The sequence below is a fragment of the Saccoglossus kowalevskii genome, chromosome 3 (assembly GCF_978046115.1).
Source record: "Saccoglossus kowalevskii chromosome 3, keSacKowa6.1, whole genome shotgun sequence".
NCBI lineage: Eukaryota > Metazoa > Hemichordata > Enteropneusta > Harrimaniidae > Saccoglossus > Saccoglossus kowalevskii.
In genome coordinates this window covers 25,263,045-25,285,584 of record NC_140643.1, presented here as the reverse complement: position 1 = coordinate 25,285,584, position 22,540 = coordinate 25,263,045, and the positions used below count along the sequence as shown (strand labels likewise).

At 36.1% G+C, this 22,540-nt stretch overlaps 1 protein-coding gene across 1 annotated transcript in view; it reads right to left on the bottom strand.

The window, feature by feature from the left end:
- LOC102800858 (potassium voltage-gated channel protein Shal-like) overlaps positions 1-22,540 on the bottom strand; it is a 119,859-nt gene that overhangs the window by 50,828 nt on the left and 46,491 nt on the right. The window contains exon 2 of the mRNA XM_085496965.1: positions 11,247-11,409. Within this exon, the coding sequence (XP_085353091.1) occupies positions 11,247-11,409 (163 nt within the window). The remainder of the gene's footprint in view (positions 1-11,246; positions 11,410-22,540) is intronic.

Below are 22,540 nucleotides of genomic sequence, written 5' to 3'. Positions count from 1 at the left end.
TAATTCCTGCGTCATCGAACGTTTTTTTCTCGCTAACAAAACAAATTTTATTGTTGAAGAAAAATCTGAACAAGGATTTCATTGGAATTTTGTAATCCCCTCTCATGAATTGATTCAAGTTGTACAATAAAATTACAGATAAAATTAAAATAATTCACTCTTGATAACAAGCTATTGCTCCTATATCAAATAATACAAAAGAAAAAAATATTCAAATTTAACTAATTTTTATGCACAGATTGTTATTCTACATGTATTTATTGCAAGCTGTATTTGCTTCAGTACAGTAGTGCATGTGTCATACATACATTGCAGGTGTCTCTAATGTTACAATACACTATCATGTGATATATGAAAGCATTATCATATATATATATATATAATTAAATGCTTATATATTTTATTTCAGTATTTTTTCTTGAAATGCAAAAAAAACTATTTATTGCTATCTTCCATTTCCTTTGATATCGTAGTTAACAACTATGTTAACTGAATCATATCACAAACCAGTCTGTGAAATTTCAGTGCCCAATATCAAAAGCATTGAACTGCCATAGCTAGCTACTTAAGACAGTTTCCTCCATCAATGAAATGCTCCATCACCATGACAACAACATGTACGACGTTTAAAAGCAAACAGCGGTTAAGCAAAGCCCTGATGTCGGATGATTTCCCAGAGTCAAGGATCCTGTCCAAAATGTGCAAATGTTACAACTTCAGTGAACCCAGTAAATTCCTTTGATAGTATGAAAATGTGTTGGCAGAAACATATTGACCATAAAATTTTAAACGTCTCACAGGCACGCATCTCAAAGACAACAATGTGAGTTGGGGAATGACTTTACATTTACATGCTGCCATCAGTTTGCAGCCATGATCATTCTAAGTGTCGGCCATATTTCACAACTCACACAGGAACATGTTTCTTTTTTCAATTACTCTGTTTTTAACTCAATTCATTAGCGAACATGTCAATCTCTCCCTTCCGCTGATTGTAAATTGGACAGCAGAATTTACGACCGAAATGAAAGTACTGATGTTTAATTTAGCCTTCTGCATGCAACAAGCAAAACAGCTTTCAAACGTGGAATTAAATTAAAGGATACACAGCCCAACCACCGCCAAAAGGGGGGGGGGGCTGTAACAAACTATTGTCTTATTTTTTTTGCATATTTCATTAAAGAAATTCTGGACGTTCACAAAAACAAACATAATGAATTTTAAAAAAATACTATAATACAAGATACTTGCCAGAAACACTCACTCACTGCATTTCAATTGGTAACTGATTGACACCTGTAATCATGTCACAAGCTGGGAAAGCATGACCACCGCCAGGTGCACAGCATATGCACCTCTCATTTATAAAACCACAATAGGTTAATGATAGCAGGAAGAAACAACACCTGGCAACAAGACTAATTAAAAATATATGCATTAAAAAGGAGTATTTAAATTATATGTGACACAGATGACATGTGATGCATGTACATATAACACAACCCTTTAAGAAGTTCAGACCTTCCACTAAATGTTGAATTAACTAAGTCTATTAAGGTAAATGGTACTTATAATTATCGCCTGTAATGGACCAAGTAATTTACGGAATGTGGAACACTTCTGACATAAAATAGACACATTATTTAAAGTGAAGATAACAGACACATGTCCAGATGTTGGTCACAATTAGCTCTGACAATTGTGAAGCGCATAGTTTCAGGCTAATTATGTTTTTTTTTTCCCCCCTCATCAAAAATATCGCATGTCCAATCATTTTGAACAGTTAACTAATCTAATGACTAGCAGCAGAGAGCATTGACCCCTATTCTCTTCTACACGGATAAGACAAGACATCGATCTGCTGCATTCCTACTATGTACATTCTTGTTTTTAATAAATGTACTTTGTCCTGCGGACATTTGCGTCACGAGTAAATGATGTCATATATTTTGTGCACGGAATCACAATTGTGAGTCCTTCATAATTGAACGTGATATGAAGGGACGAATTCAAGGTAAAGGAACTCAAGGTTATTAGTAATGACCTCAGGAAGCACCAGTGAGACATGCAGTGTAAACTGGCAGTAATGTACTGGTAACTATACACATTGTAATCCGATATCAGTTTTAACATTACAACAATAATAAATGAACTTTAATTGCTATATCAGAGTGCTGAGGAAATTTATACCTTGTGGCTCTTACACACAAGCTGATCGTAAATGTAATATATACATTGATGGAAGATGGATTTTACTACAATTTATTTATGTAACGACGGTCGACTGAACTCAGAACAATATTTTAATATAAAGTATGTAGTTTCTGAACCATGGGCACATTAAGGGCAACATCCTGCTGTCCAGGAAGATGACACTTAAGTAACACTGTACTAATTGCAATAGTAACAGTTTTTTTAACAGGCGCATATCCAGGGTTATATTAAATAGCAATAGTTGTCACGTTCCTGTCCCCGATCACAGTTCAACAGTCTTCTGTAATTACGCGATCGCAGACATGTAGAATATTACAGAAGCTTTTATACAATCAAAGTGTAGAGCTCAAACTGTCTGATACTTTACTACACAGGAATTTAAGAACTCATTGAAAGTTTCCATCAACACTTCGAGTAGGATGTGGCTGTGAATACATATCAACAAAGACTATATCCAATTCTACTGTACAACAGGGAAAGGTGTTTTTTGTATCGCCATAAGAAACAAGTATGACTATCTAAGATAATTACAGACCATAACTAAATTATGCAGTATATAAAGTCAGTCATAAATGTACCCAGTATTTATTGATGGAAACTTTGATTACTTATAAAAGACAGATGTAACTGGAATAGGTTCATGCTACCACTGCATGGCATCACAGAACATGTAGTTATTTGGCACTAATTAGCTTCTACCTTTTTGACCTGTAATTAGTATTTCTATATCAATTGTTCGGTTTCAGATCAGTGCCCTGCCTGGTTACCATGAAACAATATCAGTGGTTATCATCAATAATGTCAGTAGTTATCTACGATTATCAGCAGTTCCAACCCAGTTATCATAAACTTTTATCATTAGTATATTTATTTTCATCTCTTTTTTTGTTTTTTTTTTGTTTCTTAGAATAGTATTTGACTATGTACTATTCAAAATGAATAATGCCAATAAAGTTATTATTACTATTACTATTATTATTATTATTATTATTATTATTATTATTATTATTATTATTATTATTATTATTATCATCAGTTACCACAAACTGATACCAGTAGTTACCCCCAACTCTTATCAGTAGATACCAATAACCAGTAGTCACCATCAGTAAATATTGTTTATCATCAACTATTACCCATAGTTACTATCAACTGTTACGAGTAGTCACAACAAACTATTATCATTAGTTACTACCAACTGTTATCAGTATAGTCACAACAAACTGTTACAAGTAGTTACCACAAACTATTACAAGTAGTTACCACAAACTGTTACAAGTAGTTACCACAAACTATTACAAGTAGTTACCACAAACTATTACAAGTAGTTACCACAAACCAATATCATCAGTAACCCTCAATTGTTTTTATTACTAATTATTATCAGCAGAAATAAGTAGTTTTCATCAACTTTATTTGTACCTACCATTAAATTAATCTGCACAGACATAATCTCTCAAATGAAATCAATCATTTGAAGAGAATGGTTTGTGTGTTAATCAGTTATTATGAAATCATCTTTGAGTTATCAAATGACCATTGTACAGCTGATCACACACAAACAAAGGAACTAATACTACTAATGTTTGACAGTTGAAATATCAAATTAAGTTTAATATATAATATTGCCAAATTGAGTCTGCACTACACAAACAATGTATGCATAGAAGATAATATATCAACTTCTTAATAGCAAGGATGAGTAAATCATATTGACATGGCTGGATGAACGAGGATGCTTTTGTCATCAAATTAGGAGTCAACTATTCAAAATGAGGGGGGGGGGAATTTGTTGAGAGAACAAATTTGCAAGCTCAACAGCAAGTAAAAATGCATTATAGGAGTTGAAAAATATTGGCTTGTTAAAAAAAAAAATATGACATATTGCAAAAATAAAATACTAGTCATATTCAGCTCAGTCCCCCCACTGCCCCCTCCCACCCACATGATTTCATATGATTGACCACTTAGTGCCATGACAGCTCTGATATAAAGATAATGATGATAGTTTGACATATGAAGCACATCAACATAAACATCCACCAGTGTAAAACTGAGCTTTCAAGAAATCATGTCTTTGTCCCAAGAATGAAATCACATTTCTATGATTGTTTGATATGAAAAGTGAACAGACAGAAGGATAGATGGACACACAGACAGACGACACTGTGGAGTTGTTAGTTGCTAAGTGTGTGACTTATTCCTCATGATAAACTTAATGATGATCATTTGTTTTTTATTCATAGTCCATAAAACTGAATGCCATGCAAGTATTTTATGCAGGTATTTGTGATACCAATATCTGCAACATGCTGGGTATTTTATGGATAATACCATAGTAAAACCATTGAGGCCATGTCTATAATAAATCCTGAAATGTTTAAAGTGCCTATTGAAATGGCTGCTATTTTCACGCCTAAAATTATCCATTGATACATAAATATTGTTAATTTCCAGGTTTCTAAGCATAAATTATTTTTTTAAGTGAAAAAATGCGTCTTAAACTCAGTCTACGACACTTTTATTTTTGTGTATTTTAAAACGAGGCTCCTTATTAGCTTCTCATTGGCATACAGAAATTCCCCTTGTGACGTCAGTAGGGGAACTCGCTGGGAAGCTTGCATTGCCGATACGTTTAAATAAGGCAAATTCTTGTGCAGTTTTCTTATCTTTGACAAAATTGCCACTTATGTACTTGATTGTCATGGAAGAATGGACCATAATGAACACATAGTATCATATTTGTTGCATGGGGTTGAGTTAGATGCAAAATATTTCCATTCTAGTGTAGCTGGTCACCATGATTGTAGCCGACATCGGCTCACATTTGTACACTGTCGCTGGACCCCAAAGTTAAAAGAAAAAGAGAACATATTTTGACATTCTAAACATTAAACTATATCAATAAAATAGAGAAATAATTTAAAAAAAACGACATATCACAGTTACTAAATAAATGACACCCACGTGGAAATAAATTGACGTTTTGTTGAAATGGACGAGGACAAGTGCTTTAAAGGCGGCGTTTAATTGGATAACAAAAATAATTGAGAGCGACACACATACAGATACATTCAGAGGAGATTTGAGTTAGCGTGATTGTCATATTATGACATCATATTAAAAATTTGCTTGGTGGAAACACATTGACAGCCCAAGCCTGGATTCTTATTCCATAAATTATTACGCTGATCAAGCTGCAAGTAAAGGTAACAGAGGTGTGAATTCGACATTCAACTCCAATCACCGAACAATTAAGAAACTTTTAGCCTGCGAAAATTAAAACAAATAGCAGGCTGCGTAATTTCCTGTGTGTCCGACGCTTCGATTTCATGTCACTATCAAAATTATTGCCATTTAGAGATTAAATGGACTCTATAAAACAATAATCAGGATCGCAATAAAGTCGAATCATTTGAAACACCTGACGTCTCTCTCTCTTCTGAAATTCGTCTAGGTGATCATGGGCTGGTTCGGAATCTATTTCTTTCAACAGTTTTAAATTGTCGGCATGTTTCTTTAAAACCTAGTTGTTTTTTAATAAAGAATCTGAGGAGAAGTGGACACTATATATGACGCTGTAAGGAGAAGGTCCACCCAACCTTTTCTCGTTATTTTCACGGCTTTCGTCCACTGATGTCGCACCTTTGGGTCAATTGGAAACGTGTGAATACTTACACTATGAGTATATGTATTACTGCAAGCCCACAACACAAAGTTCAACCATCATAAACAACTTCTAAAGACTCTTTCTCTCTTTCAAAAAAAAAGAAAATCGACAAAAAAAGAAAGAAACGCCAGCCGAAAAATGTATATTGTTTAAAAGTATATTGAATGACCAGTGATATGACGGCTCAGGGGTATGACTTCCTCTCATATTTTGGCATTTGGTGGCGCACTTTCGGCGAGAGTCGGAAAACCAGAAACTGTCGACCATTTCATGATAGGTGGGCGTAGCTACAACACGAGAAATATCTCAAATTTATTTGGATACAAGTAATCATTTTCAGCAAAAAAAATCAATAACTGCCCATTTCAGTGGGACACAGATCTAAATTGGGAAACGTTTGAGTGGGCATTGCACAGACACTTTAATTATTTGTATATAGTGTGGAATACTTTATTTTCGCTGGAATTAATTTTCGCTGAAAAGGCTTTTTGGGCGTTTTGTATGGAATTTATTTTCACTGATTTTTGATCAGCTTAATGTGAAATATAGGAAAAAATGTATATTCGCTGGATTTTATTTTCACGGAATCATCCCTTCAGCGAAAATAAATTCCAAGCGAAAATGAAGTATTCTACAGTAGTATTGTTAATTGTTGAGAATTTGTTTGTGAGTAAACTATTGCATTCCAAAACCAATGTAAGTGTGATATCCTAGTTAATTTGGCAATAAATATTTACTTCTTTAATCTGATGAGAACAATTTCAGGATTTAATATAAAGAAGAAGTGTGTGGTTTCCATGGTAACTGCTTGTTTGTTTTTTATAACAATCAATCAAAAATAATCATTCACCTTTTAATGATACATTTCCCCCACGCCAAAAAGTTAACTCAAATATGATTTGTTAATTGGACTAAATAGTAAAAAATTTTTACTGTCTTCAGGGTTTAAAAAAAAAAAATTGACCAGTTACGAGGAAAAAGTCTTGAAACACAAGCACCCACAGAACTCATCATACATCTGTTATTGAATGAATCTTGGCCAGTGATTTTTTATTTATTCTATATTTATGATTGAAAATTTACTTATACTATCGTACTATCAACAGGTCGAGCCTCATTTACAGACTTGGGAAAATGCTCTGTACAAATTGTCTGTAAAAACATCAACTGAACAAAGAACCTGACAATTATTAAAATATATATTTGACCAAAAGTAGAAAATCATGAAATTATCGGCTTAAAATTTAGTACCTTACACGGAATCTACTGTATTGAGTAGATGAACACAAAGACTATGAAACGGCAGTATTACAATTTAGAAATCACATACAATAATAATAATGTATTCCAATTGCACTTTGTGCTGAAAAAAAAAGGTAATTACAGAAACAAAATTACAGAATATAACAATAAGAGGCAGAGTTTTAATTTACACTGGTTTGAATTACGTACATGTACTGCTTTCTCTTCTTAAGAGTAAAACAGATATATTTACTCATGTTGATTACAATATTGGTGTTTGTTTGACATTTCCCTAGGAGACCTATAAATTTCACACTGCAGAAGGAAATGGTATTCGTTTTCAAATGCTGTCAAAGTTGCACATACAGATTACATTTACACGAGGAATATTATCGTATCTACCTTGTTTAAGATTCAGAGCATGGCAAGGTGTATAGAATGATGCCAAGGCACGTTTTAAAAAAAGGGTCCATTGCGATTTGTAGGTAATGTTCTAACGCAAGAGATGTTTTAAAAAGTCACTTATGAAATGCATTGCTTGGGTGGATTCCTTGTTCAAATTGGTCAGGGTCTGATTGCCAATTAGCTCGGTTCAAGCATGATATGTTGACAATTATACCCCAATCGAGTGAAATAATCCCCTAATTTGATGTGAAGACAATGATTTTGTATGCAGACACACACACACAAGGAGAACATGCATGAACACACATCTTATTCAACCTTTTAGCATGTAAGAAACCATGAGAATGCATCAAAATTAACACACAGATCAATGGCTGCCAATACCAGAGGGAGGCTCGTGTAACAGACATTATCAGTACAATATCGTATATATAACAGTCACCCGTGTAGTGTTGATTGCCCCCCAGCACAAGCGTGTGAAGGCATCATGTTCAAAGGCATGCCCTTGATACTGATACTTTCCCTCATGCAGAGTATACCAATGTAGTGTGAATCCATAGAGGAGTTATTTTATGAGTGACCCTACAATACCAGATTTATTAAATGAGGAACAAATAAAAATAAAAATTAATACTGTAACACCAAATTAATAAATCTGATAATTTAGTGTTATTAGTTTGGAATTCTTTTTATTCCAAGTATTCAGTTTGCTAATTCCGAAGGATGAAAACTAACTCAGAGATCTAGTTTGTGAGCATATATAGTCATTTGCATAAACCAATCGTTATGCATGAATGCTGATTACTATTAGTTTATCTTATTGCGATCAAGGGATATTAGTTATTTTTGGAGTCATCATTCTATTTATAGTTTGGGGGATGCATTGGTAACATAATTACTAATTTTGTAGTCAATTCAAACCTTAGCCATTATGCAATCTGTGTGACTAATAGCCACTACACAAAGGTGAAACAAATGTAATGTATGTTCACTGAGAATTTGAGATTGGGAGAATTTAAAATGATGTCTTACATGGCTTTAAATCACACGCACGTTTTAGCTAACAAATATTTGAATTAATATAATTCCTAATAATAATTCAAAAAACATTGTGATCTACAGTATCGCGAAATATTTGCTTATTTCACAATGGTCAGATACGATGTCAAAAGATCAACCTGCTTGCATGACCCAATCAGATTGCTAAGACGTAATTTTTTTAATTTTTTTTTTGGCACAGTATGGAGTTATAGAAAATCATTGATATATGGGATAAATTGCAAAATCCATCAGAATAGAAACTTTGGGGAGGGAGAGGAAGGAAGGAAGCATTGGCAATAAGCGAAATTTTACATAAATTTGGCAAGAAATCCAAACCAGCCATTAATTCCATGAATTAGAAAAACAGGAAATGAGTAAACATTACTGAGCTAGGATCTATATAACTGACACCTCTTAGGTAAATTGAAACAGTAATCAAGTCAAAACTTGAAGCAATAAGCAAGTAGTATATGACATAATGTCTGTAATATGTGATTGAAAATAATGTGATAAATTAATGTTACTACGTTACACGTAATATCATAATATTATATATAATCTATCAATTTTAATAATGCCAACACATATATCCTTTCGATTCAAATTAACATTTGCTTTTAATGGAAGCCATCAATTATTCCAATAATTTCATTTGACACGCATCAAAATTTCATTGTGATGAAATCTGCTGTCAGATTAAAGTTGCTGATATTGTAGATTTTGAAATGTTCCACTGCAAATAAAGCAGCAACATAATAATATACACATGAAAGACAATTACATCAGCAGATTGTACCACCAGTTGGTCATACTGGATTGAGACCATGAAATAGAACATGGTGCACCTACATTTGTACAATCCAATAAGTATTAAATTGTCACATATTAGAGGTATGTAAATGTGTCATGCTACTAGCACTAACCACTCGCACTACGCCCATTTCAACACATTTACATACATGCATGTTAATAAGAATTCAGTCAGTTCGAATTACATGTCTGGGAAAATATTGATGAAGGTATCAGCCTGCACAGGCAATGTACAGATGGCAACCCCAATTTAATGGATCTGTTTAATACTAATGTACAACTGAATGGGAACTAAAATAATCTGATGGCCTTTCTCAGATTGATTGCTTCCCCCACATGACTCCTATTGACAACCATCCAAATTAGTTCAACATATTCTAGAGATATAGTCAACCATATACTAATATATTCTACTATTAGAATACAATTTTCACTTATATAACATTATTGCAATTCTCCCATAAGTGGTCATATACTTACTAACATCAAATTTTAAATGAGATGACTTAATGAACATCAAGATTGCTTACAAAAAGAAACTGCATGTATTGATCCTGTCCAAACTGTTCTGCTTTAATTGATCAAAATTACAACAGATTATATATATATATATATATATATATATATATATATATTATATATATATCAAAGCCTAGGAAGTTACCTGATGCAAGTAAACCTTTGTACATATCTGCATTCAGGAAAATTGTTGCCTACTCCAGCACGAAAACAATTCTGAGTAAATGAGCCAGATATTAGAGTTGTATTTGAGAGTGTGTAAGACACAATCACAATGTAAATGTTAGATTGGCAGATTGTATTTTCTATTGGAAATGTGTTAAACGTGAAAGATTGTTGAGCCACTATATGCTGTTAATGTACCATATGAAGTATTTGCACATACAATTATTTCACACCTAGAGATTCAGGTTTAGGAGAATTTTGTTCAGAAGCATTTAACTCTTGGGTAGAAATTTAACTTCCTTGGCTGACTTGGAAGGAACATGATCCTGCCCACACTGTACACTAATATTACAGCTACTTTAAAGAGCACATACCATGTGATCACCTGGGTCTTATTAGCATAGAGTGAAGCAACAAACATCACAAGTCAATGTCCCTAAAGACAAGTTCAACCATGATGTCAGGATCAACCTGGAATCCATGATGTACTTGGAGTTCAAGGTTGGCAGCGATTATAAATACTCAAATATTCTTGATTGGTATACTCAAACAAGAATATACGTCATAGCCATGCCAAGCGGGACTCTGCCAGCTTACCATGTTATGTTGGAATTTTAAGTGAAGGACTAAAGCCCAGTCAACCGTCATCAAATGGAGCCTGGACTAGCACAGCTGTGTTGTTACCTTCTATCATATTTAAATACTACAGACCTTGATTGTATCACACTTAATGGAAAGCCACAACTTGGGAAGTGACACATGGTTATACTAGTGTATCCCTGTTTAGCCTTGATAGATATCTAATATACACTTATGAACCAAAGCCAGAAAATATTCTTATGCAGTAAAGTAAACAGCTACTCAATTTTTTCAGGGAGAGGGTGTCAATATTGTAGATTACATGCTATGACATGGTTTAAAGCACTTAAAAAAATAAAATTTGTGATTGAACAAAATTCTAAACCCTAAGAAAGTGCTGCATAACCATCTGAACAATATTTTTCTCAACTGTAGCCTGAAATTGATAATGGCTATACCTTTTATGTAAGAAAAGAATTGTTGATGAACACAACATTAATAATGCACAACTTAGAATATAAGATATTCATATGACTTGTTGGACAAAATAGATAATTAGAATATTGTTGTGTATATACGATTGGTTAGTCCATATTCTTACCTTTTGCGCTTTCCGTTTGTCCGCCCTCTGGTTTTGTTGGTAGATTCGGCTAAAGTTGGACACGATGACTGGCACTGGCAAGGCTATGACCAGTACTCCACTAAGTGAACACACACCACCAACAATCTTACCTATAATGGTATTTGGCACCATGTCACCATACCTTTTAAGAAATTTTAAAAAAGAAATTGTTAATATCAATTTTCAAGTGGAACAAAATATAATGACAAGGTAACAAGCATTCAAAGTATGATGACGTACAATGACAGTTTCTGACAGCTGCTTGAAAATCTAGCGGCAATTACAACTATTAAGACATTGACGACGAATGCCTGGTTAATAATTTGCTACTAAAACATCTTGAGACTTCTTTGACTTTTACACTATGGTTTTGTATTATGCTGTTGTTCACAACATGTATGTTTTGCACAAAACATGGATCAAACATCCATAAAAATAATGATATTTATAAAGCAACACACCATTGATTTCCCCTTACACATGTTTACAAACTAATTTGCTCCAAATTAACACAGTTGAAGTTCAAATTTAACAACTAATAACATTTATTTAAAGCCTACAAGTTTCTGCATACTTTTTATACTCACTGTTGCTAAATTACGTTAAAGCAGGGTAGTCGTCACCTGCGCATGCGTCAGATGACCATAGAGTGTTATTGTTTACAAACCAGCGTCTACCCATGAGCCTTTGCTGTTTTAGCGTGTGTTGTTATCATTGCTTGGGACTTAATTCCCGCGTTTGTACAGGTTAGAGCCTCTCACTTTAATTTTTTTTAGATATATTGGTTCATATTTCAGGTTCTCCCATGTTCAACACTGAGGGCGCTTCACAATTTTGATGTCATAAAAGAAAAAAACTGTTCCAGCTGCTAACACTTAGATTAACTAATAACATGCATGCACCAGTACAGGAACCCATTTGTAAATTCATGTACACATTTTACCAAGCCATGACATCATCATCATGACATCATAACTGAACAGCACCCTTAGTGTTCAACATTTGCAATTGTCGCATAAAGCGGTCGATAATAAACACGCGACATGATTTGTTTTCCCAACAATCATCCGCAAGAGTAACAAGACACGTAAATCCTTTCGACGGATAAGTTCAAAATAATTTTCACGAAAAATGACAAAATATATCGGTAATTATAATACAGTAGCATCTGCACAATATGATTGATCTTTTGGATATTTAGTGAGTTATGCAAATAGACTCGTCTAAACGTGTACAGTTATGATAATCATGAGAGGGATACATGATAATATACTTTTATACAATTTTGATTTAACTTTATATATCAAATCAAAACGAAATATTTTGGTTTTAATATATATTTGATGAAAATATTCTATCATGCCGAAAATGTAGCAATCAGGTTTCACTTCGCAACAGACATTGTCAATTTACATATTTCAATCAAATAATTATATCCCTATTTTAGATTCAAATTAACTTTTTGTTTACCTGTGATGGCCTCAATAAACACAGATTTTAATTAAAGCTTGTTTTTCAAATATGATTAAAATTGCGTCAATATTGGCAAAAGTTTCGAAGGCATTTTATGTGTACACATCTGCATGTTCAATTAGAAATATCAATCAGTCTGACGGCCTTATTAAAGATAAAGACACTTTACTAACACATGAGAATTTCTCTGATATTTTGCACAGCTACTATCAACGACTGACTGTTCTGGAAACAATTATTGTTGATCTTTCAAACTAACTTTTAAATTATTAGCATATTTAGCTGTATTTAACATTTTTATCTTCAAAATGTCCGCCAGAACGAGGTATGAAAAAACTTATATCACCATGGAAACAAGCTAAGAAACCCTCATTGTAACTTCTTGATTCTAACCTATAGTTATACAGTAATATAAATTACTACAACTATTTGAAAATAATATTCATAAATTTTCTGAAATACCTTAATTTGAACTTTTTTGAAATAAAATTGTTTTACATCATTAATTTTTCAAAGATCCTAAAACAAAAATATCTGCTCAAAATAACGCATTTTATTTTAAAATTGTCATAATAATTGGGCTTCATTATTTTTTTTATAATTCTGACAAAAAAAAACTGATGTACACATGATGTTGTAGAATGGTTTTCATTTATTGCCAGTATCCTGTATTTGTGTAGTAGAAAAATATATTAATTTTTCAAACGATATCCGTTTGACCAAAATTTCCTATAACAAGAAGGGCTTTTTATTGAAACACAAAATCATTTGGGAATAAAGAACAAAATATTTAATATGAACACAAGCATAAGGATCTAAAAAGATTGAGACATATCAACCGAGTTTGAGGGCTGCGACACAATCGCAGAACAAATAACAAATAAACCGTAACTGTTACATAAATCAGCGGACAGCGGGTTGTTTGGAATACCAATGCGATAAACACATGAAGAACTTGCAGTTCCTGGCATACATAATGCATTATGTAATTTAATGCAGGCGCCAAACGTTTCAGGAAAAACACTCGCCACAAAGACAAATCAACAACATAGACTGGGGAAATGAAGTCTACAGAACAGGATGGATTGGTAATTTAAAGTGCATTTTTTTTCTATCTTAAAGAATAATTCACAGGTAATTGATTAAGGTGAAGAGAGGAGCATTTTGTGTTCAAATTCTCACAGGCTGTAAACATTATCACTGAAGGCAAGAATCATAGTGACGTCAATCATCGTAGAGAAATTGACAATTAGAGCTCATCAAAATGAAGACTGGGCTGAAACGTGGTCACTAGCATTGATTGCAATCCCACAATGAATCATTTGAGTCCTAGTCATCGATGACTGGAGAACCCTTTAAAAGATAGTAATTGTTTTTCAATGGCAACAAAATATTACTTTACAAAATAGAAACTGGAATCTATTCCAGCTTGATGGAGAGTGTCTTTAGCATGTGTGATGGTTTCTGATATTCTAATATTATTTATTAAAGTAGCAGTCTCACATTCTCACAAAATATTTTGTTTGAACGTAACACCCGTAGACACCCACACGAACTAACACAATATTTTTCTAAGACTATCTACATCCAACATATGACCCTAATACAGGAACTCTAATTCACATAGGGTCCTGCAGAAACAAGGAAAATCGGAAAATCAGTTTTTATACATAAATCACAAATGAAATAGAGGTGATATAAATACACAAAAATGAAACTATATATAATTTAATGGACAGCAATGCATGCATGCCACGTGTTGAAATCAAAGCACGTAGAGAATATTTAAGTCACCAGCTGTAACAATTTTCCCGATGAAACTCTACTTCACTCTTTCATATCTGTGTGTATTTCACTTGAAGATTTCAGAATAAGAGCATACATATGTATAACCTGTTTGTAGACACTCAACCGCCAATGGTCTCTCCTATTTTTAGATTCATCTACGTGCATGCGTGCGTGTGTTGTGTGTGAGTGTGTGTGTGAGCGAGACAGACATAATCAGAAATGGTATTCAGAAAACGAGTGGCTCAATTATCAAATACTTAAGAAAAATGCATCTCATTTAGAGCGGCAATATTTTCGTATTTCATGCTTATCATCTTGCCAAGAGTAAAACTGTCGTCATCAGACGTCTGAATGAGTATACACATCAGATGAAAGTTGATCGGTGTATTACAAATATTTAATTCCGCAGATATCTTCTACAAGTATTATTTAATTTGCCAGAATTGTTTGATAGAGATACTTATTATATGCTGATACGTGTAGGTTTCACATCCCAATTAGATATTTCTGTCACGCGAGGGGTCACATATACACCCACGAATGTAACCCACTACACTGTGTAAACAACTTTTTGCAATGGATGGCATGCTTATTTCAAACTGTTTTATTTCATATGATACCAGAATAACCAAGGATTAGAAATTGCGAGTGGAATTTTAGCGATAACCAGCTGGTTTTGAAATGGCAGGCTGATTCATTTAAAGTGAGTAGCCAGCTGGGTCAACGTTTTCCAATATTGCCAATACAAGTGTAGTTGAATCGGCTTTACTTTGCAGCTCTTATGAACATCTGTGGTGATGCTGTTGGGAACTTGATGCAATCATTCTCCGAGTAAAGTAGACCCACTCATCAAGTTTTCACATTTTAATTCCATAAATATCATCAAGAAGTATTTTTTAATTTGACAGAATTGTTTGTATAGGGATACTCTAACTAATACACTAATATGTTACATCACTCTAACAATTATAAGAGTCAACAGTGCAAGTAATATGCATGTACATGGTGTATAATAGAAAATTGAAAACAAGTTTTTTTAATACCACACAGCGCTGTGACTGAATATTTTTGTCACCAATCTATGCTCATCATCGCATGGGATGTCACCTTTAAAAATAATGCAGGAAATTAACGTTGGACCAAGACTGAATGATATTGTGTAGGATCGATAGTTTTGACAACCAACAGGTCCTTTTGACAGATATAAGACAAATTTACATGGACCTGCAGTTTCAGAGTAATAACCGGTCCTTCTAATGTAAGAGAGACATATTACAAATTCAAAACATATTCTATTTTTTTAACATCTTTTGCAGTGTTATCAATCAGGAGATATATTACATTAACTTGCCCCAAACAGTCATCACTCAGCTTTATTATATTACTATTAAATGCAGATGTAAATGTATACATATTTATACATAAAAATTTTACAATAATCATTTAATCTGCATAATTATTATTCACCCACCTGCTATTTATTCATTACAGTTATGTTATTTTATTTAATAAAGTGCCATAATATATTTATTGTAGCTCAACGTAATTTTATTTTCTCTCAACATATGTAGCATATGTTAAATTATTGATGACGTAAGGACATGGGACACTACTAGTACTATAGTCCAAGCTAATTTTAAGGTTCTCATTATGATCACTATTCTCACTGATCTTATTCATATTTTATTTATTGTATTTTTTGTAATTATGTCATTTCTGATGAAAATAAATAAGAATAACTATACATCCTGTCCGAACTCTCACAAATAAATGTAACAGTCACAACACAAATACAGATTCCATCAGAATGGATGCACAATAAATAGAAACTGGGAATTTTAACTAATTTTGAAAGGTGACTATACTGTGATAGAGAAACTATACGGTCCATCCAACTTAATAAACAACGACTGCCACCCAAGATGCCATCTGATGTATACGTGTAGCAAACTTACAAAGTTTTAATTGGTTGATAAGTAGAACTACTTGGCATGTCTTGCCTTGTTTTATCTTATCTGTCACTTTTTTTATTTCCTAGTTTACTATTTGGCTGGTTCAAGTAAAGTGAAGTATTTTATTAGTTCTGCACACTATGCATGTAAATCTTGATGGTGTCCATAATGTCAAGACAATGATTGCGAAATCAATGACAATTATAGAAATTTAGCTCCGAAGTATATATATATATATATATATATATATATATATATGAATAAACTATTTTTTTTGGACATTGCTTAATCAGTACATGCAATAATACAAATGTACATGCAACAATAGTACATGCAACAAATAAAATCAAATAGTAACTGCAACGTTAAGTTGTAGTTATTATTTTTCATTTTTGGTGACATTATTTTTGAACAGAGAATTGGTAGGCGAGTCAAAATTCAGCATAATCTTGGGGGGGAAATTTCAATTACATTGTACATAATTAACATAAATTTGCAAGGCAACACCATATTTCTACTATTAAAATAACACAGTCAATATAAAATAATGAGCAGAGGGTTAAAGCACATATCACAGCTGCTCTGACTTTGGCAATCTTACGATGCTAATAGAAGCTGTACAGCACATTTAAAAAAATCCACACGAATTACCGACTGATAAACTACATGCATATACATATACGCATGACTCCTACATCAATAATGAATGAAGCCAGTAAATTGTACATTTCTAATAACTTCTCTCTTATTTGCCTTCAAAGCATGAATGCAGTCCGGAAAGGATAAATGGATACACCAAAGGGTAATATGTTGCAAATGTCGCCATCTCATGCAGATAAACACCACAGGCACATGCACAAAAATAGTCCTGGAGACGAGCGTATTTTCTGGCATATCCAGCTGTTAACAGAGAATCCTATTATGCATGGTGAAGTCAGTTTGATATAATAATACCATGAGATCATTAAATGCAGCAGGCCCTTCAGTCCAATCTACTCTTTTCTAATCAATCAAACGGTACAGCTTTTCTGGGCATGATAATGTGTTGCATTATAATGTGTAATTGGTTTCCCCACACCATCAGTGGGCTATGTCTCATTAAGTAATGGATATACATGTAGCTATAGTAGATGAATTAGTAAGTTTCACTGTTCATAAGAACTTAGCACAGTTTGTTTTTTATGGTTTAGAATGCTTTGGTTGGTTTGTTATTTTCTGTTTGTTGGATTATTACACAACTTTGTATTGAATGTTCCAAATAAAGATGATGAAATGTTGATGGGACATGAATGGTGGGAGGATGACCAGTGGTGATGGAACATGAATGGTGGGAGGATGACCAGTGATGATGGGACATGAATGGTGGGAGGATGACCAGTGGTGATGGGACATGAATGGTGGGAGGATGACCAGTGGTGATGGGACATGAATGGTGAGAGGATGACCAGTGGTGATGGGACATGAATGGTGGGAGGATGACCAGTGGTGATGGGACATGAATGGTGGGAGGATGACCAGTGGTGATGGGACATGAATGGTGGGAGGATGACCAGTGGTGATGGGACATGAATGGTGGGAGGATGACCAGTGGTGATGGGACATGAATGGTGGGAGGATGACTAGTGGTGATGGGACATGAATGGTGGGAGAATGACCAGTGGTGATGGGACATGAATGGTGAGAGGATGACCAGTGGTGATGGGACATGAATGGTGGGAGTATGACCAGTGGTGATGGGACATGAATGGTGGGAGTATGACCAGTGGTGATGGGACATGAATGGTGGGAGGATGACCAGTGGTGATGGGACATGAATGGTGGGAGAATGACCAGTGGTGATGGGACATGAATGGTGAGAGGATGACCAGTGGTGATGGGACATGAATGGTGAGAGGATGACCAGTGGTGATGGGACATGAATGGTGAGAGGATGACCAGTGGTGATGGAACATGAATGGTGGGAGGATGACCAGTGGTGATGGGACATGAATGGTGGGAGGATGACCAGTGGTGATGGGACATGAATGGTGGGAGGATGACCAGTGGTGATGGGACATGAATGGTGAGAGGATGACCAGTGGTGATGGAACATGAATGGTGGGAGGATGACCAGTGGTGATGGGACATGAATGGTGGGAGAATGACCAGTGGTGATGGGACATGAATGGTGAGAGGATGACCAGTGGTGATGGAACATGAATGGTGGGAGGATGACCAGTGGTGATGGGACATGAATGGTGGGAGGATGACCAGTGGTGATGGGACATGAATGGTGGGAGGATGACCAGTGGTGATGGGACATGAATGGTGAGAGGATGACCAGTGGTGATGGAACATGAATGGTGGGAGGATGACCAGTGGTGATGGGACATGAATGGTGGGAGGATGACCAGTGGTGATGGGACATGAATGGTGGGAGGATGACCAGTGGTGATGGGACATGAATGGTGGGAGGATGACCAGTGGTGATGGGACATGAATGGTGGGATGATGACCAGTGGTGATGGGACATGAATGGTGGGAGGATGACCAGTGGTGATGGGACATGAATGGTGGGAGGATGACCAGTGGTGATGGGACATGAATGGTGGGATGACCAGTGGTGATGGGACATGAATGGTGGGAAGATGACCATTGGTGATGGGACATGAATGGTGGGAGGATGACCAGTGGTGATGGGACATGAATGGTGAGAGGATGACCAGTGGTGATGGGACATGAATGGTGGGAGTATGACCAGTGGTGATGGGACATGAATGGTGGGAGGATGACTAGTGGTGATGGGACATGAATGGTGAGAGGATGACCAGTGGTGATGGAACATGAATGGTGGGAGGATGACCAGTGGTGATGGGACATGAATGGTGGGAGGATGACCAGTGGTGATGGGACATGAATGGTGGGAGGATGACCAGTGGTGATGGGACATGAATGGTGGGAGGATGACCAGTGGTGATGGGACATGAATGGTGGGAGGATGACCAGTGGTGATGGGACATGAATGGTGGGAGGATGACCAGTGGTGATGGGACATGAATGGTGGGAGTATGACCAGTGGTGATGGGACATGAATGGTGGGAGGATGACCAGTGGTGATGGGACATGAATGGTGGGAGGATGACCAGTGGTGATGGGACATGAATGGTGGGAGGATGACCAGTGGTGATGGGACATGAATGGTGGGAGGATGACCAGTGGTGATGGGACATGAATGGTGGGATGACCAGTGGTGATGGGACATGAATGGTGGGAAGATGACCATTGGTGATGGGACATGAATGGTGGGAGGATGACCAGTGGTGATGGGACATGAATGGTGAGAGGATGACCAGTGGTGATGGGACATGAATGGTGGGAGTATGACCAGTGGTGATGGGACATGAATGGTGGGAGGATGACTAGTGGTGATGGGACATGAATGGTGAGAGGATGACCAGTGGTGATGGGACATGCATGAATGGTGGGAGTATGACCAGTGGTGATGGGACATGAATGGTGGGAGGATGACTAGTGGTGATGGGACATGAATGGTGGGAGGATGACCAGTGGTGATGGGACATGAATGGTGGGAGGATGACCAGTGGTGATGGGACATGAATGATGGGAGGATGACCAGTGGTGATGGGACATGAATGGTGGGAGGATGACCAGTGGTGATGGGACATGAATGGTGGGAGGATGACCAGTGGTGATGGGACATGAATGGTGGGAGGATGACCAGTGGTGATGGAACATGAATGGTAGGGGGATGACCAGTGGTGATGGGACATGAATGTTGGGAAGATGACCAGTGGTGATGGGACATGAATGGTGGGAGGATGACCAGTGGTGATGGGACATGAATGGTGGGAGGATGACCAGTGGTGATGGGACATGAATGGTGGGAGGATGACCAGTGGTGATGGGACATGAATGGTGGGAGGATGACCAGTGGTGATGGGACATGAATGGTGGGAGGATGACCAGTGGTGATGGGACATGAATGGTGGGAGGATGATCAGTGGTGATGGGACATGAATGGTGGGAGGATGACCAGTGGTGATGGGACATGAATGGTGGGAGGATGACCAGTGGTGATCTGACATGAATGGTGGGAGGATGACGAGTGGTGATGGGACATGAATGGTGGGAGGATGACCAGTGGTGGTGGGACATGAATGGTGGGAGGATGACCAGTGGTGATGGGACATGAATGGTAGGGGAATGACCAGTGGTGATGGGACATGAATGGTGGGAGGATGACCAGTGGTGATGGGACATGAATGGTGGGAGGATGACCAGTGGTGATGGGACATGAATGGTGAGAGGATGACCAGTGGTGATGGGACATGAATGGTGGGAGGATGACCAGTGGTGATGGGACATGAATGGTGGGAGGATGACCAGTGGTGATGGGACATGAATGGTGGGAGGATGACCAGTGGTGATGGGACATGAATGGTGAGAGGATGACCAGTGGTGATGGGACATGAATGGTGAGAGGATGACCAGTGGTGATGGAACATGAATGGTGGGAGGATGACCAGTGGTGATGGGACATGAATGGTGGGAGGATGACCAGTGGTGATGGGACATGAATGGTGGGAAGATGACCAGTGGTGATGGGACATGAATAGTGGGAGGATGACCAGTGGTGATGGGACATGAATGGTGGGAGGATGACCAGTGGTGATGGGACATGAATGGTGGGAGGATGACCAGTGGTGATGGGACATGATGATTGATGATGAACGTGCCATTGACTAGCATCAGTACACATCAAAGCTCCCTTGTCAGAATCAAGTTCAATCATCAAGAGTCAATCAGCAGTGACAATGGAGGCTTGATTACAGCTCTAACAAGCATCAAAGCATCTTAATATACAAAACAAAAAATAGTTCTGTTCAGTAAAAACACAACCGCTGCAATTATCATATTCATTCAACATTATGTAAATATAACAGCAGCTGTCCTCTAAAAAGCCAGTATTATTATTAAAAATGCAAAGTTCTGTAATATTGAAATGCATTTGTTGCTACTTTATAAATGATTTGCATGTGCATCTTTTAATAGATTCCAGTGTGTGAGTCCCTTTAGACCCATTATGCAGATAATTTGCTATAAATTATTTCCAACTGACGTCTATACCCCACGCATGGATTTCAACTGAAATTGTGAAGGAATTCTGATATTACTAAGCTGTATAGAATTTTAGTAAAGAAAAGCGGTATTAAATCTCAAACAATACCAATCATGAATCATTCAGTAAGCTGCAGATTTTTTTACAAAATGATAGCTTTGAAATTGATGCATATGGACAACATACGCTGACAAATATGGGTTTTAATCTTAATTCCTAAATGATATTTCTAACAGTGAGATATGCCGAGCTGGTTTAAAAAAATCTTGTGGTCTATTGAGTATAGTTGACACACACATGGTTGTGACCTCTCCCCGTCTGTTTTTTTAATTTATCATTTATAATTCCATAGACCAGCGATACGATACAGCGAGTTTAAAGTCAAAGCTGTCATTTTACAGATTGACAGAAATAGCTATGGTGCCAAGTGACAGCTGTCCTTAAAAAGAAAAAAAAAACAGACGATTTTAATTGACCTGTCAGGCAAAGACGGCAGTTACACATATTAAGATGACATACACAGGCAAGAGTCAGCATGCCAATCCATCACGATATTGCAACACCCTTCCCCTGGGTTTTGACTCAGTTGAGAAATGGCTGACAAATAAATAATTCAAGAAATATTAATAAACTACACCCTGGTTTATGTGTTTTAATTAGTGAGGCATTTCCAAATGTGACTGCAAAATATGATTTTTTTTTATTTAAATACAAATTTTCCACTATTAATGATTACCACTATTAAGTGATCCATAAATATGTAATTGAGTTTTCCTGCATCATTTCATTCAATTTATCAAACAAATAAAAGAAATTAATACAAAATTCTACTCAAATATATAAATATCAAACAAGTTATTCTCTTGAAGGTAGGAAAAAAATGTGCATATTTATTTGCATATACTTAATTATATACTTAATGTTATATTAATGTTAATTAA